This window comes from Zingiber officinale, chromosome 3B, assembly GCF_018446385.1.
Source record: "Zingiber officinale cultivar Zhangliang chromosome 3B, Zo_v1.1, whole genome shotgun sequence".
Classification (NCBI taxonomy): Eukaryota; Viridiplantae; Streptophyta; class Magnoliopsida; order Zingiberales; family Zingiberaceae; genus Zingiber; species Zingiber officinale.
The window spans coordinates 21,083,298-21,095,150 of record NC_055991.1 but is presented as its reverse complement, the minus strand read 5'-3'; the positions used below and the strand labels follow the sequence as shown (position 1 = coordinate 21,095,150).

Below are 11,853 nucleotides of genomic sequence, written 5' to 3'. Positions count from 1 at the left end.
GCCGTCTATGACAATAGATGCTTCAATTCCACCAGCACAGACAAAATTTCTTCTACGTCTTATTTTCTTTAATTTGCTAGTGAATGAGTTTATGCTCGGTGGTGGAGAGGACGGTAGTGAACCAAACTAGTTTTGATATGTTTACCACCACCGTGAAACAAACTTTTGTAACATCAGTATCTTTCATTTGCCATCGCCACAAGCAAAGCAAAGTACTCATTTTGCTCATCGAGTAGTATGAACATCATGCTTTACCCGGTAACATATAAATATCCTTAATATACATCTCACGCAATCCACATGAAATTTGTAAACTTAATTGTCAATGGAAAAAAATTAAGGGTGTATTTGGTACGTGCGTTTTTCATTTTCATTTTCTGAAAAATACGTATTTTCTGAAAAATGATATTTGATTTGTGTTTTTCGTACTTGTTTTCTAAAAAAATAACTAGCGTTTTCTAGAAAAACAGATAATGACAAAAAATCATTTTTTATTTTTTAAAAAACACATATTTTCTAAAAAATAAAAATAAAAAATACGCGTATCAAACACATCCTAATTTTCTTTAGGATATTGAAAGCTTGTGACAAATCAAAATCCTGGACAGATTTAGTTTTCGCATTTAAATTCTTTTTCTTTTTACTAAAGTAAAAGGTTATCTTTAAAATTGGAAGCTTGGAAGCTCCATTTTTTTTCCTTTTCCTATTTCTTTTAATACAATAAAAGTAATTGATCGAAGATCTTTCATTTATTAAAGTAAGGTTGGTCTTTCCTCAAACGTATTTACATAACATAAGGAGGGGACGGAACCTATGGTCCTCTTATCCTGGTCCATTTATGGACTGGGACAAGAGGATTTGTGGGAGACAATGACCCACACCTATTAATAGGATGGGGCCCATTGCCCCCACCAATGCAAAGGGTGGATCATGAATTGGTCCAGTCTTTGCGGACCAGAAGATCCGCCCCCCATAAGGAGTAGTCACGTATATCTGAATTATAAAAAATGAAAAAAAAAAAAAAAAAAAAAAAAAAAGAAGAAATTGATTTACATATAGTTTTATGTAACTTCACACAAAGAAGTCTATTATCCATTTAATTTAACAAATCCTTGAAGATTGGAAAATTAATTAAATTTTATATTTTACTCGTCAAAATATTTGATGGAATAATATCATGTTTTAAGATAATTCAATAAATAAATAATAAAAAGGGAAATTGTTCATTTTTAAATAGCTTTGTTCTTTTATTCTTTCTAAAATAAATTTTAGTTCTAACGTATATTATTTCATTAAATCACAAATTCATAAATTTATTTATCTTTAAAACAAATACCAAGAGGCACGTAGTGTAAGATTTTTATTTAACTGTTTTTACTCATGCCAAATAAAAAATTATGTTATATCCAATAGTGTGAAAATTTTCATGATAAACTAAATAAAAAATATAAATATTTTTATAAATTCATTTTAATAATCTAGTTAAAATATTCACTAAATAGTAAATTATTTTTTCAGTTTGTAATTAATGAAGAAATTGCCGGCCGCATGTAGTTGAGAAGTCTCATATAACATTCTAATTTTTCATCTAAGTTTAGTAAAACAAGTTAGCACGCATAGTTTTAAAAAACAAGAAACAAATACACTTATTGTTATTGTAATAGTTCATCTGGATAGGGTTGTCTAATTTTAATCTATTATTTATTAATTAAATAAACAATAAAATAATTTAAGGTAATATCAACAATAATAAATAATTTTTAAAAAAATTAAAACCTCAAGCAAATCAAGCAACCAGGTAAGTTCATAAACATCAACCTATAAGCAAGTGCCGCTCGGACTTGCTCCGCTCGGTCTTTTTGCTCAACCTGGCGACCAGCCAGTGAGGCGACGGGCTCATGCACGTGTTGCTCGGACAACGCTTGTTGCTGTTACATTATCTTCACCGCTCGGGTTTGTATCAACATATCGAGTTCTTCTTGCGTCAGCGTCATCGTTGTGAATCGTCTAGTGTCTTTCATCTTCTTGTTCGGAAACATGTGACATTCCCACAAACGGCGCCAAAATGATCATGTCCGAGATCGAGAAGCTAGAAAGCTGGGATGACGTGGCCACTGACTGGAAGAAGACCTCGCTCCTCGCTACTCTGCAAGACAAAACCAAACCAGGGAAGAGGTCTTTGGAGTTGGCCCTTCGACACCCAAGTCAGAAATAGCAAATAGGAAGAGAATTTTAGTAGGAAAGGAATCTTCCATCATCTTGAAGTATGAAGCTTCCCTTTTATACCTTTCTTTGTATTTAATGATGACGTTGTAGGAGGATCGGTGGCTCGGCTTGAAGGGGGGTTGGATAGCTAGGCCACCCCCAAATCGATTTCTTCTCTACAAAAAGGTTAGTACGCAGTGGAATACACTAAACAAAACAATGAAAGCAATCAAGGAAAAATACAAACGCTAACAAGCTCGATGTAACGTGGTTCAGAGATTGTTTGCTCCTACTCCACGACGTGTCCTTGAGGTGGACGAGCCCTTGATCCTTCGGTGGATCAGTCCCCGGCAATATCCGGCTAGAGCTTCTCCTTCTCGCGGTGGAGCAAACCTTTCACAAAGAATCTCTCCCTCTTTACAAGATGAAGTTTAGGTTTAGGAGGAAGAGTGAACTTTGGAAGCTTTGGACAGAGACTAAAGTTATTCAATGTGCATGAGTAACCTTCTTCATGCCCCGAAGCTCCCCTTAAATAAGTGGAGAGAGTTGATCATCAAATCAACTCAACCCCGACACTAGTCGACTGGTCCAAGCACCAGTCGACTGGTATGCCGTTAGACCCAACCAACGACTCTATGTAAAAACCCAATTTCTGCCAACGGCTATGTACTAGTCGACTGGTCCCATGACCAGTCGATTGGTCCTCGTAGTCGACAAGCACAGAATCATTCTATGCATTCTGTGAAATAGGATCAGTCAACTGGTCCAATGACCAGTCAACTGGTCCCAGTACATTCTCACACACTCATCCTCGGAGTCGCCTTTGAAGTCCTCTTCCTCGGCCTTCGTCCCTCAGATGCACCCAAGCCCGCGGCTCCTCTCCATGCCATCCTTCACGTTCCCTTGAAATCCACTTCCCTCGGCTCCACTCCATTGCTCCTCGTCTGACGGTCCCTTGGATGTTTTCCACACCATCCTTCACCGACTCAAGGATCCGAGCTCTTGGATGAGCTTTCCATACCTGGCCGCACCAAGTTCTCATATGTTTCACCAAATCCTGCAAGACTCAAACACATATCAAATATATATGAAAACCTAACTTAAACCCTTTGACACACACATCAAAACCTAGGTCGATTACACCAACAGACGTGTTTTCCTTTATCTTGGCTTCATTTAACGATAAAGTGTTTTATTTGATTCTCTCTACCCCTAAGGCCATATGTCGAGCAAGGCGGATGTCCCAGTCGGCCGTCTCCGAGCCGCCCGGGCACAGTCGACTGATGTACATCTGATCGGTCTATATATCCGAGTGGCTAGTGTTCATCCGAACGCCCGATTAGTCACCCTTCACTCGGGTTCTGCGGATGAGCCTTACAGCCCTAACGTTGACCGCCTTGACCTTAACCTACACCGCGACAATTGATCCGTGCCACGTGGACTTCTCCTTATCACCACATCATATATATATATATATATATATATATAGTGGCGTAGCTAGGATTTTCACTCAGGAGGGGCAAAGCGACGGAGTTGGCGAACGATGACGGTGATGTTGGTAGCAAATAACGGTGTCAGCTAAGTGAAAGAAATCAATTAAGTAAATTTCACCTCAATTAAAAGGTATTTTTTTATGGAGCATCGGTGAAGAGACAACGTTAGCCAAGTGAAGACAACGACCATGCAACAAATGACAGTGGCGATGGTAGCAATCGGTGTTCGACGATAGCGACTTGGGCTATAACGGCAGTGACATGTCGTGAAAGAATTTGTGGATAAAATTAGAGTTAGAAAAAAAGAATATGAAAGAAATTATAGGAAGAAAAAAATGAAAAGAGGAAAATAAAAGTAGGATTAGAGAAGGAAGAAGAAAACGGATAAAAAAAATTGATTTGGCAAAAGAGGCAAATGGGTTAGGTTGAAAGAGTTTTAATTGGAATTTTTTGCTAAAATGACGAGAAAGTTTCAAATTTTATGACTATAATTTTTTTTTCCCCACCGTATTAATATTTTCCTTGAATTTCAAGAAATACGACCGCACCTCCTGAGTCTAATATAGCTACGCCACTATATATATATATATATATATATATATATATATATATAGTCTGGATTCAAAACTTTTCAAAACTTCGACAATGAAAATAATTTAAAATTGACATCAAAGTTTATAAATTACGAGCACCTATCACACATCTAGTTTACTAGTTAGCACAATTGGTAACTATACAAGTCATTTATGATTATTTCAATAGATTTGAGGATTAATTTTCTGTTGATATAAAATATTCTATTAGGTATCAATCTTTCTCATACAAAGTAAAAATGACCTCATAATTTATTTGTTTGTATTTAAATGGTGGTCAGTGATACTGAATCATCTGGGATGAATAAAAAATAATTTAAAAAATTAAATCTATCATCTTTAAAATTAACAGTTAAGAATATAAAATTAATAAATAAATAAATAATAATAATAATAATAATAATGAAGTGAAACATATTTCCTTGCACAATAAGTTTTCCAAACTTAAATCTACTAGTCCCATTCATTTGATACAAAAGATATTTAACTACATCTAACTCCAATCTGAAGGGGGTAATTCCATAATTTTACAGACCAATTGTTAGCCAACTTAAGTCAAATCAACTGTTTTCAAATTTCAATATGGCAATGACACTTCAATTGTCTGAATGATACATCCGTAGAATGTCTTTTCAATTTCTTAAATATTTATGGATGGAATTTCAATAACTTAACAAATAAAATTTTTCTTTAATAAATAATTAATATCATTATTCCAAGATTAATCTACTTAAATGGGATATCCGATGTAAAAAACAATAAAAATAAAAATGCCACGCCATTGACTCGTTGCCACCGACTATTGATTTGATCTCCATCGCACGATTCCTACCGATGGAGCACTTGCACGGCCTCCCCTAAGGCTTAAATCACTGAGCCCCAGCTGAGCAGTATGAAAACTAACTTCACCTGTCTAGGGGCAGAGCCACCCAACCTCCTCATCTATTTTTTTTAAGACTTATAAGTAAAATTTTATTTCAACCCGATCCTTATTTTTTTATTTTAATTCATATGGTCTATAGTAATTTTATTTCAATCCTTATTTTCTTCTATTAGATTATTAAAAATTTTAATTAAATTTAAAATTTTCCTTATTTGTTGTTTCACCTCCCTACGTGTACCGTTCTATCTGTCGCACGAGCAGTCAGTGTCATCGTCTTCTTTGTTCCTCGTCACATGCGTCTAGCCACAACTTGACTAGTACAACTACGGCAAACCTTCTCCTTATTAGTGCCCTATATCTGTGGGACATTACCGCAGTCATAGCCGTGCCCCTATCGTCACTACCTTCCTCCCTGATTATCACAACATCACATTCATTGCTATACCCGTTGATAGTTTTGTCATCGCTACTCTCCCTGCCACAAGCTACGTCTACTTTGCCCTATCACCACGATTCGACCGCAACCATCATCGTCAGAACACCAACGCCGATGATCAATCTCAGGTAATTTTAAATCTTGACTACGCCCCTGCCTGTCTCGCTGGACGTTCTTCATCCGACCTTTATTTAAACCTTCCCTCCACTCCTGTTTGCTCCCCCTTGGACTCATGAGGATTAATGCTTAAAACGGAGATGAACAAGATCATTAATTTAATTAATTAAGATGTTTACGAGAACCCCAACGCTTCCTACGTAATGTAAAATTAATTAAGCACATTTAGGTCAGTTGGAGAATGATTCGACGTACAAAATAAAGATCCAGTATCTCTACATTTGTAAGGGTGACATATATTTGACATGTAACAAGCTTCGAGAAAAAGCATACATTCTGATGCAGCTACCGACACTTATTACTCTGAACTGAGAAGCGTCACCGTGTCGAAAAATCATGACTGTCGATCTCATCGTCGTCAATGGGTCTTCACAAGCTTGAGCATCCATCCGTGGCACCCCAAACCCAGGCTTTCGCACATTTTCCGATCCCCCATAGCCCTCTTGATGCCCTTCTTTTTCTCCAGCGTGGTCTTCTCTTCTGAACTCCTTAAAGGTGCTTGCGGAGCCGTGACCTCTGCGTCCCCCACAATTTGCCGCAGCATCTCCACCACCTCGCTCATCTTGGGCCTCGACTTGGGCAGCCGCACGAGGCAGCGGTTCGCCACGTAAACGAGCCTCGTCGCGGACTTGAGAGAGTAGTCGTCTTGTAGCTTTGTGTCCATGATTATGCGCAACTTCTTGGCATCGGTTATGTATGGCTTGACCCACTCCAAGAGCTTTTGTTCGCCTCTGGGACGGTTTCTGTCGATCGGTCGCCTGCCGGTGACGAGTTCATAGAGGACGACTCCGTAGCTCCATACGTCGCTCTTCGAAGTCAGGCGGCCAGTTTGCAGGTACTCCGGAGCTGCATAGCCCAAAGTTCCTACCACCTGTCAAATGTTTCAGTGGATAGTGTTCACCATTGCATTAAAGAATTTGAATCCAAATGGCTGATGAAATAAACAGGGCGAAGAGCAGCATGACTTACTGCAGTCGAAACATGAGTTATTCCCTCTGTTGGTCCCTGTCTAGCCATTCCAAAGTCAGACAATTTTGCTTTCCAGTCCTTATCCAAGAGAATGTTGGAAGTTTTGAAATCGCGAAAAATAATCTGTCCATTGAAAGAGAAAAGAAAGCAATTACTATCTTGTTGACAAAACCAATCACCTAAAAATTGACCAAATTATATATACTGAGTTAACTAAGAAGTCTGATACCTGAAACTCCATTTCTTCATGCAAGTAGGCCAAGCCGCGAGCAGCATCAAGAGCCACTCTTAATCGCATGGGCCAAGAAAGTGTTGTCCTAGATCGATTCGATAAATGATCATCCACACTTCTATTTGGCATGTATTCATACACAAGAAGACGTTGTATTCCCCTTTCATCATCCTCAGCACAATAGCCCACAAGTTTGACCAGATTCGGATGTTCAAGCACCCCGAGAACATTAACTTCTGTCAACCATTCTTTGTGTCCCTACAAGTAGTAGATAATGAATTCATAACGTCACTGAAAACAACTATCTAACATAGATATAGAATCCTAGCTATAGCGAAAGCAATGGAAATGTCCTATAACTGTCTTTAGCTTTGTATCCCTCATATAAGCGCTATGAGAAGATTGTTTCAGACCATTTAGCTACTTGAGGAGCCAAACACTGTTTATTCAATGTTAGATGAATTTGGAAATGTAGAAGAACACGGTCATAATTCTAGCAAGATATGTAAAGAAAGGAAAAAGACTTGCCTGCACTCCCTTGCGATTTAGTTGCTTAACTGCAATTTCAATATTAGAATTTTGGTCTTCAAGGCTCTTGATTGCCCCCTTATAAACACATCCGAAACCACCTTCCCCAACCATTAGCGACCTGCTAAAGTTTCTTGTGGCATTCCTCAGTTCTGAAAACGTGAACACTCTGAGATTGTTCGGTTTCTGGGAGAAACTGGGATAATGTGACCTTCCCATTGAGCCAGAGCTGATATCAGTAACATCCCCAGAGTTGAACTCAGATCCTGACCTCCTCATGTCATGCTCAGTAGATGTGGTGCTATTAGACCGAATTGACCCAGACATCCTAGCCTGGGAGTCCACCCCCTTAGTGGCTTCATTTCGGATCGAGAAGCAATTCATGTCTCACAGAAAAGAAACTAGATGGTTGATATTTTCACAGTCCAAATAAGAATTTTGAATCCTTGATGCAATAACTGCAATCAACAAAGAGTAAACACTTCAGACTCAGAGGAAGAAATCAAACTATGACAGAAATACAAGATATATTCCGTGATCAGAGAAGAATTAGTGTTCGCAATTGACATATCCTATCTACAGAACATGACTCTTTTATATCCTATTTCACACGAAAATAAGAAAAACTCTTAGCCCTTAAATACTGATATAGATATTGAATTGTAATTCAACTTGAATCAAGATTAGGTTTTAATCAAAGAAAAATAAAGAATAGGTATGACATCACCTCCGTATCTATAACCTGAAATTACATTCAAATAAACAAAGGATTAACCCATAAGCAAATTAGAATATTTTATCAGATCAATCAAGCCACGGATTTCAGTGTCAAAACTGGAATTACAAACAGACATACTTGAGCCTCTACTTCGTCAACACTCCACAAAATCCAACCTTTTCCAACAAACAAGTTGAAGGGCATATATACAAATTTAAACTCACCGGTTTCTGAGGATACTGAATCAAGAACGCCGACGGATGGAGCACGCAAACCCCAAGGCAATTGGGGATCCCGTTGAGGACAGATCTCCTCAAGGGATACGACCCCGAGCCCCCATGGCGCGACCAGCGACCAGCGGCGATGACGAAGTCAACACAACGAGGCAGCTAGGAGACCTCTTCTTCTACTACTATTCCTCCTTCCTACTCAACCACCGAAGGATCCAGACGAGGTTGGAACGGGAAGGGCGTGAACCGAAGACAAATGCGATAGCGAAAACGATTGAGGTGAGCAAGTAATCAATGTAGATGCCAGGTAACCGTATGTGAGCGCACTTAATTGGCCAGTGCTCCCTGGGTCAACATTGGTGGTTTGAAATCTATACAGCTAATATTCTATTTTATTGTATTATATATATATATATTCAAAAAATAAAATCGTAATATAATTAGTGACTATTCTCGCTAACTTGTAGAATCCATCTAGATGTTCCCGTCTCCATCCAATCGAATTGGGCCTTTACCTATTTATACACGGTACGCGAACCGAATCGGCCCATTATTTTACCGCATCGGCCTCCTCTTCGGCGCTGGCGTCACCGGCCTTATCTCCTCTGCAGCCCTTCTACCACCGCCGTTAACTTCCACCGCCGCCCCGATCCTATGTTTCCGCTCAATGTGCAGGTCTCGGGCCGCCACCGAGGCATTGGAACCTGGATCCAGGAGTAGATCGGGAGCCAGCGCCGCCGCCTCCACTGCGCCTCCCTCCGCCTACGCCTCCGCTTCCTTGAACGGAACTTCCACCGATCCAGGCGGCCGACCTCTCCGCCGACCCCTTAATTCCGCTACTTCATCCTCTTCTCACGCTTTCACATCCTCCTCTTCCTCCGCCCTCAGCCTCGCCTCCGTCCGCTCGTCCCTGCCGGAGGTTCCTGGCCTCTACCCCTTCTCGGAGGTCTGCGCCGCCACCAACAACTTCCTCTTCAAGCGCCTCCCTGGTGCCGCCTCCTCCGCCTGGCGCTGTAACCTCCGCGGCCGGGACGTCGTCGTCATCCAGAAATCCCTCCGCCGCCAGCGAGAGGACCTCGCCGCCCGTCTTGCCGCCCTGGGTAGATCCCACCACAGCAGCCTCGCTCGCCTTCTCGGCGCATCCTCCGCGGACGAATACGTCTACCTCGTCTACGAGTACGTTCACGGCGCTAGACTCGCCGATTGCCTTCGCAACGCGCGGAACCCTGGCTTCACTCCGCTCGCCTCCTGGATCTCCCGAGTTCTGGTTGCGGTCGACGTCGCTCAAGGCCTCGAGTACATCCACCATCACTCCTCGGCGGCCTCCGGAGTCCATAATCGGGTCACTAGCTCCGACATCATCGTCACCGAACCCGATTTCCGCGCCAAGATCTGCCATTTCGGCGCTGCGGATCTCGCAGGGGAGATTTCCGATCCCCTCGAGGAACAAGTAGGCGAAATTACCCCAATTCCCTCGCCGAGGAGAAAAGGGCAGGGTGAGCGGCAGAAGCACATTGAAGGAACACGGGGGTACATGGCGCCTGAGGTGATCTCCGGCGCACCCGTCTCCCGTCGGTCCGACGTGTTCTCCTTTGGAATTGTACTCCTGGAGCTGCTTTCCGGCGAGGAGCCGTTCAAGTACAGGTACGACAAGGAACGGAAGGAGTTCGACGTAGTCTCCCTGATCGACACGGCGCGGAAGGCGATGGGGGCAGACGACGACGACGATGAAGAGGATCGGTGGGGGCGGATACGGAGGTGGATGGACCGGCGGTTGCGGGACTCGTTCCCGGTGGATGCGGCGCAGAAGCTGATCCGGGTGGCGCTACGGTGCGTGGAGACGGAACCGGCGGCGCGGCCGGAGATGACGTGGGTGGCCGGGAAGGTATCGAAGGCGTTCCTTGAATCGAAGGTGTGGGCCGAGAGGGTTAGGGTTCCGACCGACTTCTCGGTGTCGATGACTCCGCGGTAAGCGCAGGCGTTCGCTGTCGCGGGTGACGGAAACGGGGGCGGCTCACCGTCAAGGCGTCAGCCAATTTATTATTGTGTTAGTATATTTTATTTCCTACGTCATCAAAAAGAAAAAAAACAATTTTGATGAAATTATTTATTCTTCCCTTAAAATTATTTTGACCAGTAAAAAAAAATAAGTTAGGCAAAATGGCACCAGTTATAACTAGGGATGACAATGGGTTGGGTTCGGGTCGAATTTTATATCCTCCGTACTCATACCCATCGGGTATAGGATATCCAATGGGTATATTCATACTCATTAAAGGATCAGATATATTATATTATTTAATCGGGTATTCGGGTCGGGTATCGAGTATTGATAGTCCCTCTATATCCTCCTCTATTCAGATCGGATGTCGACGGGTTCGAGTCAAATTGCCAACCCTAGTTATAACTGCTCTCACATGATTCTAAAATCTTAAATAATACTAATTATAATTGTTTTTCTTCTTTTCCTTTAGTTTCCAAAGGAGTATTTTTTTAAGAACATTTTGTGCCTCAGTTTAATTTCACTTAAAAAATCATATAAACAAATAACACTTTTAGAGGCAATTTCGTACTCTTTGAAAATTGACTTTGGACTTATCAACGCTACCATATAAATCATTTATCGATTTATCTATTACAATAGTTGTGATATGGGATATGAATATGTATCATATGAGGTTTTTTGAAATTGAAATTCGGCGCGTCTAAGTATATTTTTTCTCATGTCTCGATCATTTATATTAATGGTTAATAGTCATTAGTTGTTTATCTTTTTTATGTTGATCTAAGGATGAATTAGTAAGGACGTTGAAACTGAGCGACGAACGAATCATCTTTTTGTCCATATCTATTGATTTATCACAACATCAGTATGAATCATCTTCCTATGGACAATAACACTTTTCACTCATGATCCGGTATCAAAGGAGGGGTTCCATATGGACAGAGGTTAAGGACACATGGAGGTCAAGGTCGAGACGATCAACGTAAAAGGTGAGCCGAGCGGGAGGCCACCTTTCCGAGCGGCCGCGGTAGAAGGTCAGGTCGGCAAGGAGATAACTCGGCTAAGGCTAAGGTTCGAGTTTCCGACGCTCAAGGATTCACATACGACAGTTGATTGGGTCGAGCGGCCACTCAGTTAGGTCGTAGGCTAACATAGGCGCTATTCAACCGAGTATATGACCGAGCGGCCCACTCGCTCGGCCCGACCAGTATGGCCGAGCATCTCTCCCGCTCGGCCCAATAAAAGACAGAAGGTGCAGAAGAGTACAAAGGGGACAACCAGAGATATCCTTTTCGAGATATGTGCCGCCGACAGATAGCATAGTCGGTGGCTGAACCAGACAGAAGATCGTACGGTGGAAGTTTCCACTGTCATATCAGATATA

General features: G+C 41.6%; 2 protein-coding genes across 2 annotated transcripts; one reads left to right on the top strand and one right to left on the bottom strand.

Annotated features, from left to right (window-relative positions):
• Window positions 1-5,920: 5,920 nt before the first annotated feature.
• LOC122056114 (serine/threonine-protein kinase PCRK1-like) lies at window positions 5,921-9,019 on the bottom strand. Its single transcript, XM_042617899.1, has 5 exons — window positions 8,459-9,019; window positions 7,517-7,974; window positions 6,986-7,246; window positions 6,757-6,879; window positions 5,921-6,658 (listed from the first exon to the last, which is right to left on the bottom strand). The coding sequence occupies exons 2-5, from the start codon at window positions 7,898-7,900 to the stop codon at window positions 6,146-6,148; spliced, it is 1,281 nt and encodes a 426-aa protein (XP_042473833.1). The 5' UTR covers window positions 7,901-7,974; window positions 8,459-9,019; the 3' UTR covers window positions 5,921-6,145.
• LOC122054738 (probable serine/threonine-protein kinase PBL18) lies at window positions 8,573-10,436 on the top strand. Its single transcript, XM_042616176.1, has 2 exons — window positions 8,573-8,743; window positions 8,943-10,436. Exons 1-2 carry the CDS (start codon window positions 8,573-8,575, stop codon window positions 10,434-10,436), a joined length of 1,665 nt encoding a protein of 554 aa, XP_042472110.1.
• Window positions 10,437-11,853: the final 1,417 nt, after the last annotated feature.

Bases quoted from the DNA above. Each gene is read 5' to 3' on its own strand.
- LOC122056114 (XM_042617899.1), bottom strand. From the start codon at position 7,900: ATGAATTGCTTCTCGATCCGAAATGAAGCCACTAAGGGGGTGGACTCC. The intron at 7,247-7,516 runs GCAAGTCTTTTT...TACTACTTGTAG, and splicing joins TAAATCGCAAGGGAGTGCAG to GGACACAAAGAATGGTTGAC. The intron at 6,659-6,756 runs GTAAGTCATGCT...AACATTTGACAG, and splicing joins TAACTCATGTTTCGACTGCA to GTGGTAGGAACTTTGGGCTA.
- LOC122054738 (XM_042616176.1), top strand. From the start codon at position 8,573: ATGGCGCGACCAGCGACCAGCGGCGATGACGAAGTCAACACAACGAGG. The intron at 8,744-8,942 runs GTGAGCAAGTAA...GAATCCATCTAG, and splicing joins CGATAGCGAAAACGATTGAG to ATGTTCCCGTCTCCATCCAA.